Source organism: Xiphophorus maculatus, chromosome 5 (assembly GCF_002775205.1).
Source record: "Xiphophorus maculatus strain JP 163 A chromosome 5, X_maculatus-5.0-male, whole genome shotgun sequence".
Taxonomy (NCBI): Eukaryota; Metazoa; Chordata; class Actinopteri; order Cyprinodontiformes; family Poeciliidae; genus Xiphophorus; species Xiphophorus maculatus.
Window position 1 is genome coordinate 21,604,787 of NC_036447.1, and position 26,588 is coordinate 21,631,374.

At 40.4% G+C, this 26,588-nt stretch overlaps 1 protein-coding gene across 7 annotated transcripts; it reads left to right on the forward strand.

Annotated features, from left to right (window-relative positions):
• Window positions 1-233: 233 nt before the first annotated feature.
• On the forward strand, window positions 234-26,162 carry LOC102230732 (transcription factor MafG-like). Of its 7 annotated transcripts, XM_023333707.1 has the most exons (4): window positions 19,306-20,686; window positions 21,635-21,923; window positions 22,039-22,104; window positions 22,200-26,162. In XM_023333707.1, the coding sequence occupies exons 2-4, from the start codon at window positions 21,849-21,851 to the stop codon at window positions 22,680-22,682; spliced, it is 624 nt and encodes a 207-aa protein (XP_023189475.1). In that variant the 5' UTR covers window positions 19,306-20,686; window positions 21,635-21,848; the 3' UTR covers window positions 22,683-26,162. The 7 variants fall into 7 exon arrangements, with proteins under 7 accessions (XP_023189476.1, XP_023189479.1, XP_023189477.1 ...); XM_023333708.1 differs by lacking the exons at window positions 19,306-20,686; window positions 21,635-21,923 and adding an exon at window positions 234-1,276; XM_023333711.1 differs by lacking the exons at window positions 19,306-20,686; window positions 21,635-21,923 and adding an exon at window positions 1,338-1,866.
• The last annotated feature ends 426 nt before the right edge of the window (window positions 26,163-26,588 follow it).

Genomic DNA, 26,588 nt, shown 5'->3' on the forward strand with positions numbered 1-26,588 from the left:
TAAAATTAGATTTGTTTAAAAAATGTTGGTAATTTAATTCAAAAAGCGAATATCATGTGTGTTGCATATAGGTTGATTATAAGCAGAGAAATACATTCCATTTGTTTATTTTTGTTAATTTTGATGCTCACAGATGATGAAAAACCAAAACGTAGTTTTTCTTATAATTTCAACATAACACCAACAAGTAAGGATTTTGTTAAAACAGAAATGTAAGCCTAGTTCAAGCTCAGTCACAAATTACAAATGAAATGAGAAAATGTACCTATTGAATAGATGACTGGATCACCGAGCAACAGTTCAGTTTATTTTCATGATGCTTCTTACATTGTCTCTGGTTCAGGAGTGCATTAACATGAGGAAAACAGTAGTTCATGTCCTGGATTCATCTGTGGTGCATCTTGAGTCACTTATGGATCTGCTCAAACTCTTGATTGGGCAAAATCCTCTCAGTTTATCGCTGTTGATTGTGTGTCTTCTCTCCACACAACTTTCCATTAACATTTTTGCTGTAGAGCACTTTCTGGACCGTCAGCTTCTTCAGCAGCATCCTTTAGTGTCAGTCAACTCAGCAGTCTCTCCCATGACTACTCATAAAATAACATTCACGTGCTCAAAATCATTTTTATTGTTTTTTTTTTTTTTTACTGAATTGCATGTATTCATAAGGACTGAGACATAATCGTAAAATCTGACATAAATAAGCGCGTGATTGTGTGTAACGACTATATAAAATATATAACTTTCAATTTTTAGATCGAATTAATGAAAAAAATAACGCAACTTTTTGATGGTGTTATGATTTATTGAGCTGCGTCTCTAACTGTATTACATTTTCCGCAGCTCCTGAGAAGAACAGCAGGGTTTGTTTTGGTTAGTTTTATCCATCCAGTCTGCGCTGCGCTGTCGGATCAAGCCTCTAAGTTTAGAAATGCGCACAGCTGTCTTGTCACACTTTCCACGCCGCCTGTTGTTATACCACGCTGTAGTAGCGTGTCTCTTTAAATGCGGGGTTGCGTAGATCCTTCATGAATGAAACCATGTGATCCAAACATCATTTGACGTCTGGCGCCTCCGACCACAGACTAAAACAAGCGAGGAGGCAGAGGATATATGTAGAGAGAGACCTGTGAGAAAGCGTGAGGCGGCGGAAAAAATAAAAATAAAAAGAAAGAAAAAAGAAGCGCTTCTCCTCCAACTCCCGGCTGTCCTCCTGCCAGCGCTCACACCGTGTCCACACAACAACAAGGCTCCGAAGGCGCCGGCTCCAATTCTGGTGAGTCGCATTTAATTTGAAACAAAAGTGAAATCGCTGAAAAAAAAAAAAAAAAAAAAAAAAAGTGCTGAATGTGGCGGTGTTTTGCTGAGTGTGCGCCGCCGCCTCAGCCGTCGCGGTGCCGCGCCGCCGCCGCCGCCGCCGCCGCCGCGCTGTCCCCTGCTCTCCCCTGTCCCCCGCCGCTGTTTAAAGGGCAGCCAGCGCTGCTGGTAGTGCTGAATCATCATCGCTCGGTAAAGCGCCACCGCGGACCCGCTGGGTCGCTCGAACCGCCTCGCTCTACCGACCAGCCGCAGATTTCATAATAACACAGACAAAGGGGGCCAGGCTGCCGGGTGGGCTGTCAAAGCTTAAAAACTATGTGTCGGAATTAGAGGACCGTGAGAAGGAGGGGGGGACGCTGCTCTGCTCAGCCTGGGGATTCCCTTGTTTTGAGGCTGAAACTAAAGGAGCGAGGGGTCGTCAGTGGCAGCTCGGAGCGGTAACTACACCTAACCTCATTAGCGGAGAGGCGGCAGCGGCGGCGGACACAAGCTGGACACATTCAGGTAGGACAGCTGCTCCGATGCTCGGTACCTGCGCCGCCTGAGGTGGGTTTATTTTGACGTGCTGACTCGCAGCCCGTTCGCCCTTTGTTAAGTTCTGTGACTGAAACGTGCCTACAAATCGGACTCTGCGTTCAGGCTGTCATCCCGGAGTGTCGGTAGCTGTCAGACGTCCCAGCAGCTAGCTTAGACGGAGCGGCTGTTTTGACATTTGCTTTGTGTCAGCCAACCCTCCGCCGCCGCCGCCGCCGACAGGCCTTCAGCTCATGCGTCTGTCAGCGGAGAGGATTTATTTTTCCTTTTTATTGTGTGAGTGAGCGTGAGCGTGAGTGGAGCGACGTGTGGAATCGGCGGGTTCGTCTCCTGGCACGCCGGTGTTGTAGCTACGCCGGCTGTGCTGGCGGCAGAGATGCTGATTCATCACAACGTTGTTATTTCTCAACGTTTGCGCGAGCGGAGCGGAGGCATGAGGGAGCCATGGCAACACGGCGGCGGCGGCGGAAGGCGCGCGGCGGGCGGACAAAGGTCTGGAGCGAAGGAAGAGGAGCTCAGCTCGTATTGTGACGAGGGGACAAAAATACGCTCCGCTATGTCGCTGATATTCACTTTTTCTACCTCTGGTGATGATTAAACCACGTGTGTGTTGGAAGAATTGGTTTTTAAAACGGATTTTGAGCCGAATTCATTTGTTTTCCATTGGTTTGTTCCGCTGGTGCTTTATAGGCAGAGGCTCATCAAACGGCATCGTACTGTAAACTATTTTAGTCACCATGTTTCGACCTTTCGGTCGCATTTATTTAGAGGGGCGGACCGTTTGTTCAGGCAACCTATTCATTTACCGGATTTCTATAAATATTGACATTAGCTATCATGAACGTATTAAAGGGATGATTCTAAATTTTATTTCATTTAATGCCACCAACCTGACAGGGACTGAAAATCAGCCTCTATTTATAGCTAAGTATGCCACATATATAAACTGAAGTGCTCCTGTTATTTATATCTATTGTCTCTTTTAAATAAATTAAGTAAACTTAAATGTTGTACTGTAGAACATTAATAAATTAGAAAATAACAGGGAAGTTATTTCTCCATCCCTTTTAGCTTTCCATTAATATATCACAATATGTTTCAGCGATAAACATCCTTTTTTTTTAATTAGTCTTATGTAATATTCATATGTGTTTCAGATACATTTGAATTTTTTTTATTTTGGGGAAGTTTAGCTGATATTGTGATGAGGAATAAAAGATAGGCTCTGGTATCTGTGATGTTGGCTTTTTTGGTAATTGTGGGATAATTGTAATTAGGTTGTGGTGAATCGTAAATTAGAATATTGCCAAAAATATATATACCTTATTTCAGTAATTCAATTCACCTTTCATACTTTTTCCTTCCACTCAATTTTCCATCAACATAGTTGCATATATTTCTGAGCTCAATTATTTATTTTGTTCTTAATTAATATTCCATTTTCAGAAAAACTGTATACCACAAACATTGAAATGATTAGAAATAAGCTCTTGAAATATACCGCCCGAAATGAAATTCAACTATAGCTTCAGTTTTGCAATTAAATCACCGAAAGATGAAATCAAGTTTGCCGAAATGTGTGTTTTAGAAAAATGTCAAGTTTTAAGACGTGAATTTAAGTTCTGCTTTTTGTCTAGTCCCAGGACATTTTAAGGCTGTTGGTAATTAGAAAAAGTCAGCCGTCGACAGCTCTAAAAACTCGATTACAGAACAGTCAAAATCTACAAAGATACAAAATATAAAGAGGTTAAATAATGCTCAGAAGATGCCTCTGCTCATAAAGGCAGTAGGTAGCTGTTCGGTGTTTTCATTTAGTATAAAGTAGATTAGCTGGTTTATTGGTGAAGACCAGACAGACGTCTTAAATTACTTCACTCTCAAAAACGTCATAAAAGTTTGGCTAATTCATGAATCTTTGAACCGTCTTCGTATTTGGTTAGAGCTATTATTTACAAAGAAGCCAATGATTATTTTCATGGAAAATGGACTTTAGCGGCTGTGTATCTCCGATAATCTTCCTGTGTGAAACATCTTCTTTTCTCCTTTTAGATGAGTCCAGTTGCTTAATCAAAAAACTCTTTGCATGTTCTTTTGTCAATAAAAATTATTGATGGCACACCTACTTTTATTTCTTTTACAATGTGGATCACCTTGGAGGGTTTCTTTGTTGGTTGGTGATGTCCACTTTGGTTTTGGCTTCTCTCAGACTAGTTGTTTGTTTCTGGACCAATTAATCTGGATTTAGATGAAAGACAAAGAGAGTTATCTACTGCAGGTAAGAAACTAAGTGCTTATAACTTTTTAACAGGAACTCACTTAAAAGCGGAACTATCCCTTTAGACTGACTTAAAAAGCAGGGTTTTAACCTTCTTTTAGTTGATTGATGTTGTATTTATGTAAAAAAAAAAAAAAAAGTAAGTACAAAAATGTATATATTTGGTTACTTTCATAGAGAAAATCTTGATAAACATAAACTTACATCTGCCTCTGATAAACCTTAGCATAACTAGCTAACCTGACTCTTCTCTCTTTTTAAGATGAAAAATATCTAATAGACTATAAACATTATGCTTTTGCCTGTAAATACTTATTCAAATTGGGCGTCATAATATTTGAAAACCTTACATCTGTTTTTCTGAAAATATTGGCTTTACCTTAAGTAACTCCCCCGATAAAACAAACAAAAGCCAGAGAAAGGGATTGACTGTTGTGGCAGTTAATGAACCACGCAGACCCGAGCTAAAAAAGGAAAGCGGCTCAGTGAACTATAATGCCTTGCAACAGAATATCCTCTGATTGATCTCTTGTGGATAGGCCATTATCTGCTGACTGGTAGCAACCTATGAGCGGTGCAACTCTTAAACACTAAAGAGTAATAGGGAAGCTCTGTGGGCACAAGAAAAACAGAAACTTCACCCCCTAATGACTCCATATCAGCAGCTTTAGTTAGAGTCAGCACTCTGCAGAGTGTATCAAAAGTATGTAGTAAGCAAGTTGGCAAGTACTGTAATAGAGGGTCATAATGATGAAACAGTTGTATCAGTATTGGAGGGAAAAGCAACCCCCCCTTACCACCACCACTGTCTTCACACACTTTCCCCATTTCCTTTCTCTTGTTGAACGTACGCACACACAACCTAAGGGGCTTAGCTTTTTATACTTGGTATCAGTATTTAATCAGTGCTTGAAGTGCATTTCTCTGTCAAGTACTTTCCCATCCTTCCCTGGTGTTCGCGGTAATTGAACGCTGACCAATGCTTATGTGTGCAACTTTGCTGATGGTGGCGGAGCGGCAAGACGCGCGGAGCAAGGGGGATGAAGGAAGAGGGAGGAAGAATGAGAGATGGGATTTGCGGAGAGATTGAGAACAAGGACCTTTTTGTCTTCAAGGCATTCCCCTGAAAATGCTGAGGCGAAGCAAATGCGCTCTCGCTTGACAGATGGCGTTTTCACTTGTTACTTACCACAGCTAGTTTCTTTGCCCTGTTTTTTTGTGCGTGCATGTGTGTACGTGAGAAAGAGAGCGCGAGTGCAAAGAGGAGACGGAGATATACAACACCTACAAGAACCTAAGACCTGCTTGTTGTTGGGCATTGTAGCAACGAAGTTAAAAAAAAACACAACGTGTCTTAGTTCCTTTTTTTATATTTTTTTTGCAAAGGGAAGTGATTTTACTAGCAGTTGGTCTTTGAACATTTCGCACTTCTTTCATTTCCACCCCTTCACCTCGTCTGACCTGAGCGGCCTCCTTCCAGGACAAAGTCCAAAGCATTAAATTCAGTTTAACGTCGCTCTGTTTCACCACATCAGAGCAGTTTGTGTGTCTGAGTAAAGAGCAGCTCTATTCCCTGCGTGTACGGGGATCAAACTGATGAAACGCTCCGCAAAACCTCCTTTGAAGGGAAGACGGGGCGAACAGCTAAGATAGGTGTTTGCTCTACAAAACAGAAAGAAATTTGTTTAGATTTATGGCAGAAAATATTAACAGGTATACCGTTAATATAGCCATCTTCTCTTTGTGTGTGTGCTTAAAGGCAAGAGACTTTGGTGTTCAGGAACATCTGCTAAAGCTGTATAAGAAATAAAGGAGCTTAGCTATTAGTTGTTTAGCTTTGACCTTAGTTGTGTCATTAAGTTGCTAATAAAAGCATGGTGGCCTTTATTGCTACCCACATTTATTGGTAGACAAGTAAAATGCCTTAAAACAAACTCATCTTTCATTGCATTAGAATAATCTCACACTGAAAAATTGTAGAAAAATACAACTTTTAATTCAGGTACATTTCCTCTGTGGTTAAGAAATCCTTCTTTACAAATTCTTTGATGGTGCTTTATTTCAGGGTCCTCTTGTTGTTCTGTTCACTTCAGCTCCCCCAACAAAACTTAGGTTTAAAGTCAAATTTTAAATCATCTGGTATTTCAAAAAGTTTACGGTTTATGATTTTCTGATAAGGTGTTTGGAAGAGAAACACGTCCACAGCATTACAGATCCACCGCCGTACTTGAGAGTGGACACGCATTTGCCAAACCCAAATCTTCGTCTCGTCTGAGCAAAGCGCACAGTGACTGTTAAACTCCTGATCTCAAACATGGCAGATGGAGGTTGTTATGAAGACCCAGTGACTCCAACATGGCAGCTTTTGCTTCAATTCTCTCACAGTGAGTTTTGGACAGTTTAAGACTTCCCAAGCATTCTCCATCACCGTGAGTGGTGGCAGATAAACGTGGCTCCTTGTCCAGGCTCCTGATGAGTGGCTAAGATAATTGTACATCTGTGAAATGTCGTGCTCTACTGAAATAATTAGACATACACTGAAACTCAGAAGAATTTTTCTAAAACTTTCAGCTTAGGGAGATTACGCTGCTACTTTAAAAGATGCGTTTATTTACAGCTTTTTCCACAACTTTACCAGGAGCGTCTACAAATAATGACTGCAGTTGAAAGACCTGCTTTTCATAAGTTAATTAAAAGACTCAATAATACCTTTATTTGATTATTATAACATGAACTTAACCTGTGTTTTTACCATTACCTTTTTCTCTGTAATGCCATAAAGCTTGTTTTTGCATAGTTTAAATACCAGAAAAGCTTTAACGAGTGGTACATCCCAGCTTGTTGTGTCTAAATGAGTGTTTTTTTCTGTCCGTTAGGTTTGTTGAAAACCTAATTACTGATGTTCAGTTTTAAGTTGTTGCGTGATGTGGTCTGTTTACCCCTGAGCTTTGAGAACACATTACAGAAAACTTCACACGCGCTGCCCTTGCACATCTAAAGCCCTGGATTGCGATAGATTGCGCAGGTGTTCACGATATTCTGTCCACCTTCTCTTTGTGTGTGTTTAAAGGCAAGAAACTTTGGTGTTTTTGAACATAATTCATAAGTATCGTCTGCGTGTTTATGATCGTCCTTACAACTGGGATACTTCTCAGAAAAGTCTTGTTATGCTTGCAAATTTCAGAAAGCGTTAGCGAGAAGTAAAACGAGAGATGGAAACGTGGGAATAAAAGACAGAATTGGTAGTGAGCGAGAGAGGCAGGGAGGAAAGGAAGCAGTGGGGCAGATCAATATTTGAGTGTTTTTTTCCTCTCCACAGTAATGATGAAATATGGTGTAAGCAGATCTGGTGCATAATCATTGCTGTGCTCCACTGTCTTCCCCTCCCCCCCCCACACTTCATCTGCTTCCGCATTAGTGGGCTGCGTTATTTAGACTGTTTATACCCAAACTCTACAAGTGCATTAACTTCTTTTTACATAACCAGACTGAAATCAAGACAAATCTCATTATAAGTTGCACCAGAAGGATTAGCAGACAGAAAACAAGTTCACAGTTTTAGTTTAAGTTGTGTTCAAACTCATTTAGCTCTTCAGGTCAACGTACGGTCTAGAACAAAGTTTGCACCTCTCCCCTAGTGGCGACAGCTTTCTTCACTTTCGAGAAGTTTCTGTCTGCGTGAGACCTCTGTGCACAGTGACAATCCTGCGTCGTTGAGGCCCTGTGAACAGTGCACAGCTTCGAAGGCCCTAGTAACAGGAATACCCGCACTACCGGTTGTCTACTAGTTGCATCATCTCGATGCGCCAACTTGCCGCAGTTTTTAACTGCAGTGTGACGAGTCTCCGATTGTGGTATGAATTTGTGAACCTTAAAAAGAAAAAGAAAGAAAAAAAGAAAAGAAACAACACCAGTCTCTGTGGACCAATGCCAAGGAGTTAAAAGAGGGGGAACAAAGTCTGTGTGTCTGTAGCTCACGGTGTGGTGGCAGCTCTTAACCGTCACCTGTGACATTAAAATATTTCCAAGGAGCGGGAAGCTCTCCTGAGTTTCTCTGTTCATTCCAAAGTCTGATTTATAATTTATACATTCAAACTATTTTTAAACAAAAGTACAGCTTCTTCAAGAATGAACTGACTACATATTATTACAACCAAATTTTAGGCCAGCAAACCCAGCACTGTATTGTTTGGTGCTTAGAACAACAATCTAAGGTGAAATTTACACATTTTTACAGGATCTTCTGGCTTTTGTTGGAAAAACCCTGTGCAACAAACGATTGTCTTTGTAACATACTTTACTTTAGTTCAAGCTGTTGCAACCTGAAGATTGGCAGAGGTTTAACGGAGTTGTTTAAGAACTGAATATTTTAAATATCTACAAAGTTAGATTTCTTTTCTTTTATCATGAATGAACATTGCATGAATGAATGAACATATCATGAATGAACATTTTCTCTTTTTTGTATAAATTAAAAATTAAACTAGATGTAGCTTGGACTGTTGGCAAAGGCAAGGGTTACAAAATTTTGGCTAAAAATACACAAAAGGAAATATTGACTATCAAACTTTGGAAAAGTAAGGAAAAGAAAAGTGAACGTGGATTTTTCTTTTTCCAGCTTAGGAAAAAAAAACAGTTGAATTAGAAATGGAGTATTTACAGTCTGCATTTTGTGTGAATTCCTATAAATAAATAAAAATGTTCAAAAATTGTGATTTAAAAAGTGTGTTGAAGATTTAAAATTATATTGGATCTAAGTTGGTTGAGGATAAAAGCCTTGAAATGGCTGTTTGTGAGAGAAGCACTGATTAGAATCTGAGGGCGATTTCTATGTTTAGGATGTAAAATCAGCGCTCGTCGTATTAATTTTCTGAGCTTTCTGATGTGAACGCTCTTTGTTAATTTATATTGGAAGCAGAGGTGATGTTATACATTGTGTGTGACAGAACTTTTGCTTTAAAAGAGGATTTTACGCATTTAAAATAGACAATTCAGTTACAGACTTCATATTTTAAACTGTTTTCGGGATCTTATGCTGTCGGTTAGCAACATGAGGTTGGCTAACATTTCTACAGTGGCTTGTTTGTTTAAAATCTCCTTCTAGTCTTTTTGGGTTCTTTCACAGAAATAACCTTGTAAAAATAGTAAAAGTAACAATCTTGACAATGCTTTTAATTTTTTGGGTTTGCAATCAACACCAAGTACAGTTTATCTTTATTATGATCAATCCAAATTGTTGTAACTTTTGCAATTGTTGTAATAAGAAAGGGGCGTGCTGTGGTGGCGCAGGGGGTTAGCACGCCCCACATTTGGAGGCCTTAGACCCGCGGACGTCGCGGGTTCGACTCCCGACGACCTTTGCCGCATGTCCTCCTTCAAAAATGGCGCCGGCTCAGCTGGGAGACGCAGCTCCCGTCGTGTGTGTGTTAATCTGTGTATAAAAAAAAAATTCTTGCTGTAACTGCGAAATAATTTCCCTGCTGGGAAGAATAAAGTAATTCTTCTTCTTCTTCTACGATAATTTCCCATCCCTATTTATTTTCCAAAAACTGTCAACATTTCCCTTTAGTAAAAGGCAGACATTAAAACCTCGAAAGAGTAAAATGAAACAATGCTGCCTTACATTGTTCAGCTATTCTGTTATCTAATGAAAGTCTTGCTTTCTTTCACTCTCTTGCAGCCCAAATGAATCTTAGACACATCTCAAGATTGAACTTCTGTTAACTTTTTAAGTATCATCTTTCATCCTTGTGCCTCCTGTGATTTCGTGTTTACATACCTCAACATCACAGAAAATGACAGACTTTTAAGTTTCCTTCCTGCAGTCACAACTTCCACCACATAGAAAGAGATTGTCAATGCGGCAGTTCATTGGCTTATTAGACATGACATAACATGCTACTCACTTTCTGGGGTTTGTGATTGTAATCCAGCTGGGGCAGAATGACATAAGCATTGTACAGTTCAGTTCACATGACCATTGCAACCGTCGCTCACATTTTCACGGGTCAGGTCGCATGTTTTCCTGATATCGTCCAACCGTAGATCAGAGTGAAAACCAACCAACCAGTTCTGGTCACAAACAGATCTATCAGCTTTAACTTTTCCACGCCGTAAAATCTGAAGGGTTTTTTAATTATTATTAATTTGGGGAATTTAAGTTGAGTATAATCACTGAAAAACAAACAAACAAAAAAAAAACAGAAAGGAAAAGTGTGGAACCTTGTTTTTGTTACTTGTTTGCCGATTGTGTTTTTTGCTCTGGACTGTTTGCGTAGCGTGAAGAGATGAATTCCTTAGTGAATAAAAAGAGGTGACATAGCTGCAGCAGTACGTGTGCGTGCTTCTCATACCGTCCAGAAGGATGGCCAGCTGATGGAAAACCTTAAAATGGGTACCAGGAATGTCCCCGAGCTGAAGGTCAGAGCTCCCTGTGGCACCAGACACGTCTCTGTGTTCGCCGAGACGCTTCTCCGTGCACTTTTCTCATCAACGTGCCTGATAAAGATCTGAGCATTTTCACAGAGAAAAACGGTGCTTATGCGCTGCTCCAACTTTCTTCTTCCCAAACTGCTATTGCTGACCAGGATGTAGGGATAGAGAGAGAAATAAACTCACCGTGTGGTTTGACTTAATACTGTCTCCCCTCGCAGCTCTGTTTGTTTTCCAAGCACACACACACCCACACACACACCATGAGGGAAGCAACTTAACCAGCAGTACAATCTTTCTCTATTCAAAGAAAAGAGGAAAAAGTGCTTATGAAAAAAAAGGGAGCCAGAGCTCAATTGCCTGACAGTGCAGTTTTTTTTTGCTTGTGTTGGGAAATTTGTCATCACACTCCGACTTACTACCTGAAATGGGAAAAACGTGTCGACGCCAGGAGTTTTTCGTGCCTTTAATAACACACTCGTTTGACAAAACGCACACACACGCACACAGACTTTTAACTTGCAGAAAAGTGTGAAGATTGTTGTTATTTTTCTCCTTCCCTGTGTTTTCTTCTTCTCCGTCTGTTATCATGCTTATTTCACGCTCTGCATACCTTCTTGTTAATGTCTTCCCTATTTTCTTTCTGCTCTTGCACGCGCTCCCAGCTCAGATGGGTGTCCTCGTCTCAGCTTCCCTATCTCTCTCTCTCTCTCTCTCTCCCTCTCTCCATGGTCCTGCATCTCCACCCTGAGCGTCTTCTCTATTCACAGGTTGCCATTATCTCTGATCTGGCTCCTAATTCTCAATTAGCCTCCACACAGTGCCCGTCGTTAATTATTTACCAACTCCCTCAACACCCTCGGCCCGCTTTAGATCAGCCAGCTTAAGCAATGCTTTGTTTTGGTCTCTCTTTTTTTTTTTTTTTTTCTCTAGCAGAAGCAAGGTGGGACCGCAGCCAGCAGCTGTGTTTTTGTGGCTCTCTGAGGTTTTAAACTCACGCTTTCCACATTATGCTGCCTTTGTGTCTCTCCATCCCCGTTCCCTCTGTGTCCTGCTGCGTGTCTTCGCCGCCTCACTCGGATGCCATCCTTTGTGATTTCAGTTATTGCTCAGAGAGTTGCCTGAGGGAGACGGTGCAGTTAAAGCAGCTGTTATGGCAGGATAATTCAATAAACACTGCATCTCAAACGACTTGTGACTCTCGCGATCTGTTCTTGATCATCCCCTGAACGCTGTGTTGTTTATGTGCGAGCACACCCACTCGTCTCCCTCCCCGGTGGCTTTTGGAGCATCTAATCTGGACGTTTATTCCCCCCCCCCATGTCTGAGCAGCTAGCTAAATCGAAAGTCTCTTTCTAAGAAATTTGTCTGTGTGGGTCAGCAGTGACCAGAGCAGAAGGTTCTTTAAAACAAGATTAATTAGAGCTCCGTCTGAATCAACAACACACACCCACATGCCTACTCGCACACACACACACCCACACCCCCACAAGCTTAGAGTTCATTATCCTGTTAGTCTGAATTACACGAAGAGAAAGGAGTCTTGTGCTCTTCCCTCTGCTCTTTAATCTGTCTTTATAAGACTCATATTTACCACTCTAACCTCATGCCACACCTTCGCTTTTCGTACCATCGCGATTTGCTAACAAGGGTCGATGTCAGAGATTATTTGAATTTTGTAGCCAATTCCAATCATAGTCTTTCTTAAAACTTTTACATGCCATTACCTATTTTAGCCAATTTCTTTGTGTCTTTAAGGACGTTTTCGCACCTGATAGTCTGGTAGACTCGATTTGAACCCAAAATTGCAACGTTTGTTAAATTTTCAGATGGTGCAAGTCCCTTTCATACTACATTGTGCCAAACAAACTATAATCTTCCCCCCTTCACCTGTGGTGGCGCTGCATCAAGAACTACTGAAGGACACAACACGAAAACCTCTGAAGAAGATATGAGAACAACTTCCTTCTTCACTAAATGTAAACAATAATGAATTAATGTTAGAGTTTAGTGGTTGTAGGATTTGTCTTTTGTCTTTGGCAAAAGACCTCCAGTCATTTCTCCCTCTGGTATTAGACTCTCCCGTTTGTTTTGGATGTATTTACCCAGAATGCCTTGTGCTACAGTCACTTCCTTCTTTTGGAGCGGTCTCCGGTCAGCGTGGTTTTGGATACGAACCACGCCAGCGTCCACTTCAACCAAACTGAGACCTTAGTTTGTAGGTGAACCAGAGTTCACTTTTCTGGTCCACATTAGAGTTTGATTACGCATTCACTCCTCCCCAAACGAACCAGACTTTCTTGGCAAAGGAACTGGAGTTTGATTAAAGCGGACTAAACAGGGCTGGTGTGAATGCACCTTAAGACTCCTAATATACATTATTTATAATTGGACCAGAGGTGATGTCACATTGTGTGTATGACAGAGTAGTCACTATAAAACAAGGTTTAACTAACACTTCAAAACAAAAAGCTCTTTCACAAAACATTCAAATACGACATTCGGACTACAAATCTATTTGTAGTCGGAACATGGAAATCCCGACTTCCAAGTCGGGAAAATCACCTGGAATGCCTCACCCTAGTGGGTTCTGTGCAGCTCGGTTGTTACTACTGTTACCCGGCGGTACCAGGGTATAGTTAGAACAATAAAGGTTTTCCGACTCTTAACGAGTGGAACAACTGGAAAGCAGTAACGTGGAAAGTTACTCCGAGTTCCCAGTTAAGAGTTTCGTTATAAAAGGGACGCACCATTTAGATGCCTCGTTGTCATTTCTGTAGGGCCTAAACAGCATGGGGGTTGACGTCAACCCAGCACCGTCACCCCTCTAATCAGCCAAGCAAGGTGGTAAAGGATGTAATGAAAACTAACTGGGGTCACTGCAGAGTGCACAGCATTCCTTGTCACTAGCAAACTTTAGCTGAGTCATGGTGAAGTGTGCTAAAACAAAAAAGATCCCTGGACTTTAGCCAAGGGTATTTCTTTCTGTAGCAGTGATGCGTAGCAGAGAACAAAACTGATAAGATGCCAGCTATGAGTTTACCCCCGCAGAGCGGGAGATGTTCAACACTCATTACAAGTGTAATGTTGAATATCAACTCTGCTGAGATCCACTCCAAATCTTCTTTGGCTGGATTTTTGCAACCTTACAAGTGCAATATATTGTCGTCTTGATCTGTAATCTGAATGGCCAGAGGCAGTTCAGAGAGGGGCTCATCTTTGTGGGCTGATGATGGAACTGTTTTGTGAAAAGGGCTTAAAAAATAGAATTGATAAATCTGTCTTATAACATCTTAGCACAGTTAGCTTTGCTTGAATTACTGAAATAATAGTCTCACTGTGTGGCTACTATAGAGATTGTAAACTCTTAAATTAATTTTAAAAAATTATTCAAGTGCTCAAAAGGATTTAATGACATGTCTATTGCGCTTACTTAGGCCTTCCTGTTGTCTTCTAAAAGACTTACTCTCTCTTGTTCTCTTGCAGCCTGCATGAAGTAAGAACAGTTTCCTTTTAAACATATTTGTACACGTTTTGTTCGGTACTTTTAAACACCTCACAGAAACTATAAATTCACTCCTTCACTCAATAACAACTTTTACACTGAAGAGTGTCTGTGTGATCTGGTACCACTTTGGAATTAATACTTTAGTTTTGAGTTAGTTTGGGTTTTTTTATGCCAGTTTTTTGATGCGGTTTTTGTCGATGAAGCTGACGGTCTCATGTCTGATGGATCAAAACCTTTCTGATTTGAGGTTGTGATTGCTGCTGAGTTCAGTTTTTTTTCCTTTTTTAATATCGCAGACTCCAACCCCCCTCCACCCCTCCATCCCTCTCTCCTCCGCCTCCCCGTACTCAACAGCTAAGCTCCTACAAATGTGTTGAGGATGCATTTTCACCCAAACGCTTTCCCACCCCTTCTTCTACCCTCCCCACCGTCCCACTCCTCCTCTCCACCTCTGTCCTCCTCCTCCTCCTCCCTGCTCGCTCTTCTCTTTTTCTTCTCTTCTTTCTCCCTTGTCATTTGCACCCCCCACCCTGTCTTCCTTCCGTACTCAGCATTTTTCCCGACTGTGGGTGTGATGTCTCTGTGTAACGCTAATCAGCTCTGGAGACGTCAGCATTCTTTCAGTCCTCTACCAACAGCACCCCACTCCTCCTCTTCCTCATCTCTTCTTTTCTCCCCTCTGTCCTCATCTGCTCCCTCCCCCCCACACTCACACCTTAATGTCTTTCCAGTCTTTCACCTGTTTTTTTTTTTTCTTCTCCTTTCAGATATTTCTTTTCTTGTCTATAAGCCATATTTTGCTCATCTCTAACACTTTTCACCTTTTCACCCATCCCCGCCTCTGGGTCCCATCCTCGGGGGGTGCGTGTGTGTGTGTGTGTGTGTGTGTGTGTGTGTGTGTGTGTGTGTGTGTGTGTGTGTGTGTGTGTGTCGTCTCTCCACTGTAACAGTAAGCAGCTCTACTCTTGAGTTGTCAGCGTTCTTTAAGTTGCTCCATAAAAATACAGCCTGCCACAGCAAAAAGCCTGTCTGTTGTAGCAACAGCGGCTTTGGCATTGACCGCTCTGCAATGATCACCCCACAACCATTATGGGAAGGACACCCCTAGACGGTGTGTGTAGGTGTGTGTGCATATATACAGTATACATATTTGTGTGTGTGTTTTCCCATTTTTCATTTTGTAAGACCCATTTCTCCAGCAAATAGTAGGATGTGAGGACCCACTGTTCCAAGATGGAGTGCTGTTTTTGGGCTAGTGGTTCAGTTTAGGACTAAGACGTGAACTGGGTTTTTGTTAGGTTTAGGTTTAGGGATATACTGGTAATGATTAGGTTCAGGGCCAAGGTTAGGATTAGGCTGCAGAAATTAATCAAAAATGAGTGGAAGTCAATGAAAAGTCTTTGTGAGGATGGAAAGATATAATGTGTGTTTGTGCACTGATTCGTACGATTAATGGCGTAGCCTTTACTCTACACATAATCGTTAACCTGGGTTACTTCCATGTGGTCTAATGGTCTAAACTTTTCTGGAAGTTGCATACAGTAGTTTAGTAGTGTGAATTTTAACACATTTTTTTGTCTTAAGACAGTTTTATTATGCTGTTTTTAATGGAATTAGTGAAAAGCTAAAGTGTTATTACCTTCATAATACCATTGGCGAGTCACATTTGTAGAAATAACCACAGTTGATTTAGATAATAGTTGTTATGATGCTGAAATCTGCAGTGAATGATGTCAGCATGTTTTAATCATTGCAATACGGTCCCATACTTCAGATTTTCTTAATATCACACAGCTCTAATTACGAGAACTTCTAGATTGCAGTAGAGTTGCATATTAATTATTCACCTCTATCACTTCATATGCTTTGTTTATTATTATTTATCTTTAGGAATAGCTAATTTTACATTTTAGTTTGCTGAGAAAAACTGCTGAACTTTTATTGTGTCTTAAACTAAGTTTCATTTAACAAAACAGGGAGAACTTTCGGACAACTCGTTTGTTTTACTTTTGTTTCACTGACTGATGACTGGCCAAATAATCATTTTGTGGATTTTAAGACATAACCATTTGATCGGTGGTCAGAAACAAGAGACTACAGCACAACAATCAAAAGATGAGGAGGCAGACCGTCATCTTAAACTGTTGAAAATAAATATTTATTTACAGTGAATAAAAAGATATTTAACCTTTTTTCCACTGACATTAAATCAGGCTAAACCTTTCATGGTTGGAATAAATAAGGATTACTAAAATGATTTGTATTTTCAAATTGTCAGAACAAAGAGAGACAATGTATTATTATTATTAGTAGTAGTAGTACTAGAAGTATTTCTTCAAGCTCAGAAGTTTACATACATTAAAATAACTGCAACTTAGAAAAGCTCAGATGATGATGTCATTACTTCATGAGCTTCTGATTGGCTAGTTCACAACATTTGCGATCATTGGCTGACCTGTGGCTGACCTACAGGAAGCTGACCTAAAACAGGAAAGATTTAGTCTGATTTAATTATTTTTAAATTTGGTTACAGAGTTTTACTGATCACTGGCTTCAACATATCAATGAAATAATGAGTTGTTGCTAAAGTAAAATCTTAATGTTTTTTACTGATTGTAATTAGATCCAGTTGCCATTTTAGCATTCGGTCAGCCGATAAACCGGCCACGCTCCGATTTCCTTAATTTTGGGAGATCGGTGATCAGCTGATACTTAAATGTGAATACTATCTTATCCACTGATCTTATCTACCTGGCCTAAGGTCTAAATATCAGCCTCTGTCCTCTTCTGTTCTGCAGTGAGAGGCTTGACTGACAGACTGGCCCACCAGGTCATGTCTGCATGTTTGCAGTTAACAATAGTCACCCCACTTTTGTCAACTCAGTGACTTTCTTGGTATATTTAGCAACATTTCCGTAAAAAAATAAAAATAAAATTAATTTTTTGGCCAAAATCGGAATCAGCAGGTCAAGCTTTTTAAAGATCGGCCAGAAAACTGCAATCTGTGCACCGGTATTAACATTGCTTTCACGTTATTTTATTTTATCCACTGAACAAACCACACAATAAATGGAAAAAGACCCTTTTTCAACACTGTTGTTGTAAAATAGCCTTCTTAATATGAATCAGAACTACTGAGTGATCACAAATGGAAACAATCAAAAATGTTAAATGTTTATATGTCATTATTGCATAGTTTACAATATTTTAACCTCTGCTTCTGCTGATTGTTACCATAAGGGCCAACAACCTAACACCTTACAAACACAACGTGAACACTGCGATCAACAAATATTTCCTTAAGTGTGTTGGCCTGTAATTATGTAAAAAGCCCTGTAGATGTAAAAATATTAATTGCTACGTTTTTATATTTAAATTTATTTCAATAATATATTTTTCCATTTCCAGGTGTGATTTTGCCCCACCACCCACTGCCTTTCAAACAAATTCCCTCTGTGCTCCTGAGCTGTTGGCAGGTGAAACGTTACAAACACACCTGTCTCCATTGTTCTGCATATTTAAGCTGTCTCAGTGTCTCCTCTTGTAATCGCTAACTCTATGATGTTGACACTCAGGCTCTGAGGGAACCGTGCCAGCTGCTTTTTGTTCTTCTTCCTGGCAGTATTGTGTTAAGGCTGTGACAGTAGGATTTAGCTCCGCAGTCAGTTCCGATCCAAGCAACAACACTCTGTTGTCACGTTAAAACATCCTTTTGAAAAGTAACTTTAATTACGCCAAGATGAGGGATCGAACCTCTGAGGTGCAGGAACTCAAAGTTTCTCCACGTCTGTCGGCTTCTTCTCCAAAAAGCTAAAACTGCATGTTTGAGCGCTGCCGACCATTTTACATGTGTGTGCTTTATTAGACCCCGCAGGCATGGCGGCGGGATAATGTGCACGATCTTGGCAGCAGGCTTTTTGTTTCTGTGTCGATGGAGGGTGGGTGTTGGGTGTTCATGGGGGGGAGAGTTCGACACAGGGGAAATAAACCAGCGCTTGCCAGGAAATCGGCCTCCTTTTTAGCCCCCCCCTCTGTCTTCTCTCACCGCCTCCACCACCGGCAGCCACCCTCAGCCTCCCTGCCTTTGATGCAGCTATTGTGCGAAGATGCACCTCCAGCTGCAGGAGGCTGCATCACAGTAAAACTTCAGACTGCAGCAGCACATGTGGAAGCCCTCCAGTTGTTGAAAACAGTCGCCACGTGTTACTTGAGTTATCCCGACTCGTTAAGAGGAAGTTTGAGTTGTTTCAAAATAAATAGAATAAAAGCAGGAGGATTGAATGAAGCCTCCTACGGCGCTTGCTTTATTCCCACAACCTTAAACGTGTCATGCAGTCGTAAACAGAATTTTTAAAATTGCTGTGCCTTGACATATTTAGTGCGTGTGCGCTTAATGAGCTGCTAAAATTTTTTTTTCTTTGATCTGCAGCTATTTATAAATGTAGGATTTGTGGTACCCTCACAGACAGACAGAGGTGCATTGTGGGGGAGGCGCACTGCCACACAATTGGCTCCGTGTCTTTTTGATACAAAAGAATAAAGATGTAACAAGACATGTGGCCTCGTGTCGTATAAACCCATCGCTTCCTCTGAAGGAGGAGCTTTTTTTTTGTTCACACTCGCAGCTTTGCTCGTTTATTTGATTTAATAATCTTTTATTTTCACTGTAAGCATGGCCCTGTGTGACATTCTCACTGTAGCGCTTTGATAAGAAATACACAAGCAAATAGTACAGAAATAATATACAATTACAAAGCTTTGTATCAAAAATAAATATTTAAAAGCATCTTAAATTTTAATTAACAAGTTTTGGTTATTTCACTTTTTCTTCTGTTATAGAATGATATGAGTTTTTAGTTGGAAGTAAAAAAAATACCTATGTTTAATGTCATTTACATTATGACGTTTTCTTGACTATTGATGCAAAAACAATAAACCATTATCTATAATAATGTAATTGCAAATTTTATTTTGATTTATATATTTAGGAATAAAATAAAATAAAACTCCTCTAAACTTAGTATTTTAGTTTTCAAGTGAATGTGCTGATTGTGACGAATATTCTATTGCGTGAATAGTGAGATATAATATAATCTTGAATATTTCAGGTATCTGACAATATATTAGCTGAGTAATTAGTCAGGCTCTCTGCTCAGGTAGCCAAACAGCAGCCAGCTGCCTAAAGGGATATTTTTGAATGTTTTTTTTGTTTATTTGTTTTTTTTTGTGAGATTCTGTTATTATCAGTAGCGATTCCCTTTACCTGTAGAAGAAAAAAAACATCACATCATTTATGGAAACGTAAATAAATCCTCAGAGCAGTTTATCAGATGGGCCTCCAGTTTTCACTGATTTATGTCATTTAAAGCAACTATAACTGGAATTACTGCTGTTGGAAGTGCAGTAATTAGTGTTGTCTTCTAATTTGAACAACGTCACTAAAGTTACGCTGGTTGATCCCAATTCCAACTTCAAGACCTGAAAAAGTTTTGCTTTACCATCAAGACCCTGCTGCAGAATCCCAATCTTTAACACAGATAGTTTACAAAACATTGATTTTTTTCTTTTTAGCTTTTTCCACAATCTGTCCCAACTTGACTTTCTGGTGATAAAAATGGAGATAATAAAAAACTGTTTTGAAAAATCTGCAGATTTTTGAACAACATGACTTTAAAACCCTGTATTGACAAGCCTAAACAGGAGAGCAATTTTAATGGATTGCTTCAATCCGTTTCACTTCATTGACCGTGTTTCCACTAAAACCTCAGATAGGAGCTGAAAGAGTTAATGAGTTCATGACGCCTCTCCATTTCTGGTAAGAAAACGGTTACTGAAAACGTTACTTAGAAAGACATGCCACGCATAGCTTGGCAACTGTAGTAATAAAACAACGCTATCGTAATAAAGGTGACAGGTGGCACTCCTTTGGTTTCCACAGCACTGTCAGTTTTTTTTTTTGCATGACTAAAGATGTTTCCAAATCCATGAACTGAGCATTGTGTAGCAGTAGGTGAGGGAGAAGCAGCGCTGCTTTACTTTAAACTCCGACAGCTGGAGAAAACTTAGTTCATGGCAGCAGCTTCTCTGGGACTTTATTACGACAGTTTTAAACCTGTAGGGCGATATGACGTAACTTTTTTATCGTTCTGAAAACCTTGGTATGCCTTGATAGCAGAACGTCCTGCTAAAGCTTCGACGACAGGTGCCTCCTGTATCTGTTAAGCAGCTCGAGTACAACTTGGCCATCTTCCTGACTCTACTCTCTCTCTCTAGCCTCTCCGTGGCTCGTCTGCTGTTTTGGCCCACTGGTCCGATTTCAAAAAAAGGTGTTAAACAGTCATCAAAGCCATGCAGGCGGGGGTGGACGCCACATAAAGTGTCAGAGGAGAGAGCAGAGTGTGGAGGCTGGGAGAGGGGACAAGGGGCAGGTTGGGTTGAGATCAGCAATCTGCTGAGTCATCATGACTGGTCTCATGATGATCTTGCAGCAGCAGCAACAACAATAGCCTCTCTTTATCTCAGGCACACACTGAGAGATGAGAGGAGGCCAGCGCACACACAGAGCTTGTCATTGAGAGCCTGTGGAGACGCTCTTCGCTGGAGCACTGAGCTCCAAGGTCTGATCTCATCTGTTGCACTTCCAAGCTCGCTCTTTGTTGACCTCTGATTCACACTTCTGTCTCCATCCTTTTGTTCCTTGTTTGCACTTTGGGACAAAAGCAAATATATTATTTCATCCGATGGGATTTTACTTCTTTTTTTTTATCCGCTATAGGTGTCGGAGGTATTCACACCCCATCGTAATTTTTTTTTTTTTTCCCCTCACAATTTTTGTGTACCCCATTAATGTTTTATTATGTGATGGAGCCACACAAAGTAGTGCCTAATTTTATAGTGGAAGGAAAACCATGCAGGATTTTCAAAAGCTTTTACAAATAAAAAATCTGAAAAGCGTGGCATGAGCTTATAGTTGAAAATCATTTTCAGCGACAGTGACAACCAAAAAAATAAAAAATAAAACAAAGAACGGCTTCTTAAACGCAAAGCCTCGTTTTGATGAACATATATTTTCATATATGTTCATGTTTCATATATGTAATATAGAGCGCACAGGAAATGAGTAACTTCAACAGGATGGAAGAAAATAAAACTATTTCATTGGATTTGGGGGGGGGGGAGGTTTGTTGTTGTTTTTTTACAACATATATTTTCATCTGTGAAAATATATGTTCACAGATGCTCTCCATCCAGTCTGACTGAGCTTGAGCTGTTTAGCAAAGAAAAATGAGCAAACATTTCAGTTTCAAATCCTGAGGGCTCAGTACAGAGCCGCAACATTTTCTTAGAGGGGCCATTGGTTTTGTCGTTAAAGAAAAAGTTAAAAATCATGCCTCTTTAACAGCTGGTTGCTCAATTATGCACCATGTTGTGTTGCTCCATCAAATAAAATCCCAGTTTAAAACATTACATTTTGTTGTTCCACACAATAACGTTTGAGTGGTTTGAACACTTCTCTGTGTTGCTCTCTTTATCTTTTGAGATGGTCTGTCTTTATATTTAAACAGGACTGTAACAGTTAGCTTCCCTCTGGAGTCCTTCCTACAAACTTCACCACTTCCTCTTGTTTCTTGCTCGTTTCATCGTTATTGGCCTCCAGCCAGCCAATGAGAGCTTGTGAGCACAAAGGTAGTGGGCACTGTGAGTGAAACCACAAGGAAACAGGAAGTCAGGGAAATTCTAAGAAGCGTTTGTCACTTTCACTCATGCAGTCTTATACAGATGCAAAAAGTCTGTGCCATGCTCCCACAACAGGGCCAGAATGCTCGGTTTTGCTTAATATCTCCTTTTTCTCTGGTGGGTATTAATCTGTGATAAATATTGATTCCATGGGGGGGAGGTGGGTTTGATAAAATGTGGTTTCTTTTGTTTTATGTTTCTTACCCTTTATGCTCTCCTGTGTTCGCCAAAGGTTTGCGCAGAAGAGCAAGGCTCTTGTGGCATGACGACGACTAACAAAGGAAATAAAGCCTTAAAGGTAAACGAAAGTAATGTTTTCATGTGTTTCCCACCCAGTTCTCAGCGTTGCGCTTGGTTTGATCTGGTTTTTCACCGCCCTCGTGTTTCCTCCAGGTGAAGCGTGAGCCGGGTGAAAATGGCACCAGCCTCACGGACGAGGAGCTGGTGACCATGTCCGTGCGGGAGCTGAACCAGCACCTCCGGGGGCTCTCCAAGGAAGAGATCCTGCAGCTCAAACAGAGGAGACGCACCCTGAAGAACCGAGGCTACGCCGCCAGCTGCCGGGTCAAGCGGGTCACCCAGAAGGAGGAGCTGGAGAAGCAGAAGGCGCAGCTGCAGCAGGAGGTGGACAAACTGGCCAACGAGAACGCGTCCATGCGCATCGAACTGGACGCCCTGAGGTCCAAGTACGAAGCCTTGCAGACCTTCGCCAGGACTGTGGCGCGGAGCCCCACAGTCGGGGTCGGGGTGAGGGCCGGGGGCGGTGGGGGCGGAGGGGTGCCGTCGTCGGTCATCGGCCCACTCATACCGGGGAAGGTGGCGACGGCGACGAGCGTCATCACGATAGTCAAGTCAAAGACGGACGCGCGGTCTTGAGGGGAAGAAGGCTGGAGGAGGGTGTGACAGGATGGAGCTCAGCCGCATCAGAGTAAGCCTGCCTCTCTATTGCCCCCCTCTCCTCCACCTGCACCGACTCCCAGCAGCTGGGCGGCACCACCCGGACCACCCCGACGTGTTCCCATCGTCCGTCTCAGATCAGTGCAGATGAAGGACAGGATGGAGGCAGAGGACGGTTTATTGGCTCACAAAGAAGCTTCCGGTCAGAGTTTGATCGTCCAGAACTGGATGAACACACAGAGTCCCTTTGGCTAAAATGTGGATTATGAATGTCAGAGAATTGGAGAACTTGATCTAGAATCACATATTTAAATCTGAAAGTGATCATTTTGGGAAAACACTAGAAAAACCTGGGGGAGCTGCGTTTGAATCATGTCAAGTTTTTAGTGTTGAGTTTAAATAAAAAGGTTGAAATCTGAAACAGAGATGCACCGATCAGGCTTTTCTTGGCAATATGATGTCTGGTTTTGAAAGATTGCGATTTTTTTTTTTTTTGCTGCAAGTTCATTGATAGACGTTTTGGATCCAGATTAAAATCAAAGTATTAAAAACTTACCCCTATTTCTGCATCACAACTAGCCTCTATCTGATTATTTAAACCCCCTGGAAGGCAGTCTAATTCATGCAACTAATAGAAAATAGTTGGAGTTGATAGATTTGATGCATTTAAAAAAGTAGAGACGAAAATCTGCATTTTTGGTATTTTACCTGCAGATTTCAAAGCAGAGCCAATCAAGTAATAAATTGGCCAATTCAGATCTCTAACCGTGTTGGTTTGGTGCATCTTTGATTAAAAATTAGGTACATCAGTTGAAAACCCCAAGCTATGTCTAAGAATATTTTTTTTTTTTTAAAGTGACGTGCTGATTTCAGTGACTGCGCCGAAGCCCGGTCTTGTTTCACCCAAGAACTTTTGCAGAAAAGTACTAATGGAAAAATCTATAATATACGATGGTGGTAACTGTATTTCTACTGTTTTGTACCGTGTTGTCATTCACATGAGGTCCAAGGTGTATTCTCTGTGTGTGAAATGTTATATATCAGGAATTCTGTGAAATTCTGTGGCGAGTGTTTGTTCTGGTATCGCTATGTTTAGTTAGCTGTGTTCTTTTCTATGGTCTTTCGCTCTTTCTCCTTCCTGTTTTCCTTTTTCAAGAGCAAGTGGCTTCCAGTATTACATATTGTACTTCCAAGACTTGTCAGTAGGACGAGGATGCTGCAGAGCGATTCGTACTTAACAAAAATAGAAAGAGACAAATGGACAATATCCTGTTGAAGAAAATGTGAAAATAACTTTGGTTTGTGAGAGTTTCTAGAAAAATATGTTCAATACAGAAAAAGATTGGAAGGGCAAGTGCCTTGGTCTTATAATGATATGCACCAAGAAGAAAGTCAAGAGGAACTGAGGGAGGATGCTGAGGATTCAATGCAGATATAAAGCTGTACCTAATGGCATATATGCTGACCAATCAAGAATCAAACAGTATTTTCAGGTCGGGACGCATTTATTGGCACTCCTGGTAAAAATGTGCAAAGAAAATTTTCAAATTTTTGTTGAAGTAGCATAATCTCAAACTTATAAGAATTAGTGAGAGGGGATAAAACTCAACAAGATGGCCCAGTCTCTTCAATTTTTTTTTGTGGGGAATTTTAACTTGAAATTCAAAGATTTCTGTGTTTTTGGGTATAAAAATGATGTGACGAAGATCCATTTCTATTAGCCATGTTAATGTTGCCACCACATGCAATAAGTCTTTCACGTTTAAGGTTTACTCTTAAAAAAGTGCATCGAAAGTGGCATCATTGGATCACCAAGTATCCATGGCAACCATTGGACACTTTCTACATCTACATGTGGAGTTTATTGTACCCAAATGGGAGTTTAACTGGAACCACTGGAAAGGTTAAAGTGAGATTGATCTTTCCAGCAGTAATCTTTTGAAGAGAAGACTAAGAGAAAAGAAAATCTGTCCTATTGGCAAAAACTGGGTTGTACAAAGTGTCAACAGCAAGGCTATCAATAATTGTGACCCATTGGGTGTTCAAAACAATTATTTATTAACAGGTTGGGTTTTTTTTCTGTACTGGATGAATGCTCTCAGATTACAAGTAGGATTTTTTTTTTCCCAGTAAGAGATTATTCTGCTGCAATAAAAGTTGAGTTTATTTGAAGGCTTTCTCTCAGATTTAGATTCATTTATTTAAAATTAATAAAGAAATACATCAAATACTAATTTCCATCGTGTCATAGTAAGTTGATGTCGACACATAATAATTTGCTGACACATTTTTACCAGGAACACCAATAGTTGTGGCTGGCACTTTGGTTTGCTGTGCGCTGTTTGAGATTTGTTGTCATCATCAAAATCACATATTAATGAGGCTCATTAACACGACTGTCAGGTTAATTTAAAAAAAGGCTTAGTCCTATTTAGTTTTCACCAGGATGGTCAGATCTGAGGAGGTCGGCTGACTTGTTGAATGAGCTTTTTTGTTTTCTTCCAGTCAAACTACCAGGTTGTTATTTTTCTCCCAGGCTTTTACCAGGCGTAGTCCTCCGTGGTGTTCTGTACTCAAAGAGTTCATGTATAGTGGAGTCTGTAATTTTATAAAGACAATTATCTTTGCATTGTTTGTAACAACTTGTAAAAAAGAAAAAGAAAAAAAAAGGTATCACAAAATCCGTTTGATATACAGTGATCTCTCTATTTTGCAATTGTACCAAAAGTGGCTTAACTACTGAATAGCTTTGTTTATTTTTCCTCTAGTGATTAGGCACATGTGTGTAACGGTGGACTAGCGTGTGGCGTGCTGTGTAGGTATGTAACGAGGTGACTACTAGCTATTTCATTGGTTATGATTTTGATCCGTTTTAGATTTCAGCCCAAACGTGGACGATGACGTTGTGTGTATCTGCACTCTTTCTCTGATCGTGTACTCTTTGCCCCACTGTCGTTCGGCTCCCACCTTTGTTGAACTGCACTTACAAAGAGTGAATTTGAACAAGTTCACTTGTTTAACAGATTTCTGAGCAGGCCATTGTGGCTGTTTGTGTTTTTGGCCAGTTGCTATGTTCAGGTCCTGTTGCTTTTGGGATGAAAATACAGTAGAGGCTTTAATAATATTGTCTCTTCAAGTTAAGCTATCAGAAAAGTGAAACTTGGTGATAGGGGCTCTCTGGCTGCATCAAACTCACTCCTTCAGTAAGTTATTTTTGTACTGTGTGAATAAGGCACTCTGTTTTTCTTTGTATATTTTATGTATATTTAATGTTGTTCTTGTGTTAGCTTCTGAAGATCTTCGGGAAGTGTCAGGGAAGTTAAATGATATTTGTAAGTGTATACGGTGTTTTATAAAGTAAAAAAAAACAACTATATTATGCTATTTAATGGTTTGTCTGTCAGGGTGAGGTTGACCTTTTTAACCTGGTTTTAAAGATTTCTTTCAATGTCATGCAAACAACTTACTGAGTTTAAACCATCAGGCTTCAGTGGCCAAATCCAATTTAAAATATTTTTTGTGTTCCTACTTGCTAATTGTAAGCTGTTGTTTTGTTTTGATTTGTTCTGTCAGGACTGGAAAGCATAAAGACTCAAATGGGTTTATAAAAAAAAAAAAGCAAATTTAAGGGAATTATAGATTATTCTCATTCATTATTCAAATAATTTGTCCCTAACCTTTCTCTGATGATTGCTAGACCCAAAAAGGGCATCAAGTGTCTCAAGCAATTCCACTCTGATATTATAATGAAATGAAAACAACTTAAAAGATTATAACCGGTACTAAATATTAGAGATGCACCGATCAGGCCTCAGTTTCAAATTTGTGTTAAAAATTTTGAGGAGATTTGTGTGTGTGTGTGTGTTTTGTTTTTGCTGATTTTTT

Excerpts from the sequence above, each read along its gene's own strand:
- LOC102230732 (XM_023333707.1), top strand. The coding sequence starts at position 21,849 with ATGCAAAAAGTCTGTGCCATGCTCCCACAACAGGGCCAGAATGCTCGG. Across the intron at positions 21,924-22,038 it reads TAATATCTCCTTTTTCTCTG|GTTTGCGCAGAAGAGCAAGG; the intron begins GTGGGTATTAAT and ends TGTTCGCCAAAG. Across the intron at positions 22,105-22,199 it reads AAGGAAATAAAGCCTTAAAG|GTGAAGCGTGAGCCGGGTGA; the intron begins GTAAACGAAAGT and ends TGTTTCCTCCAG.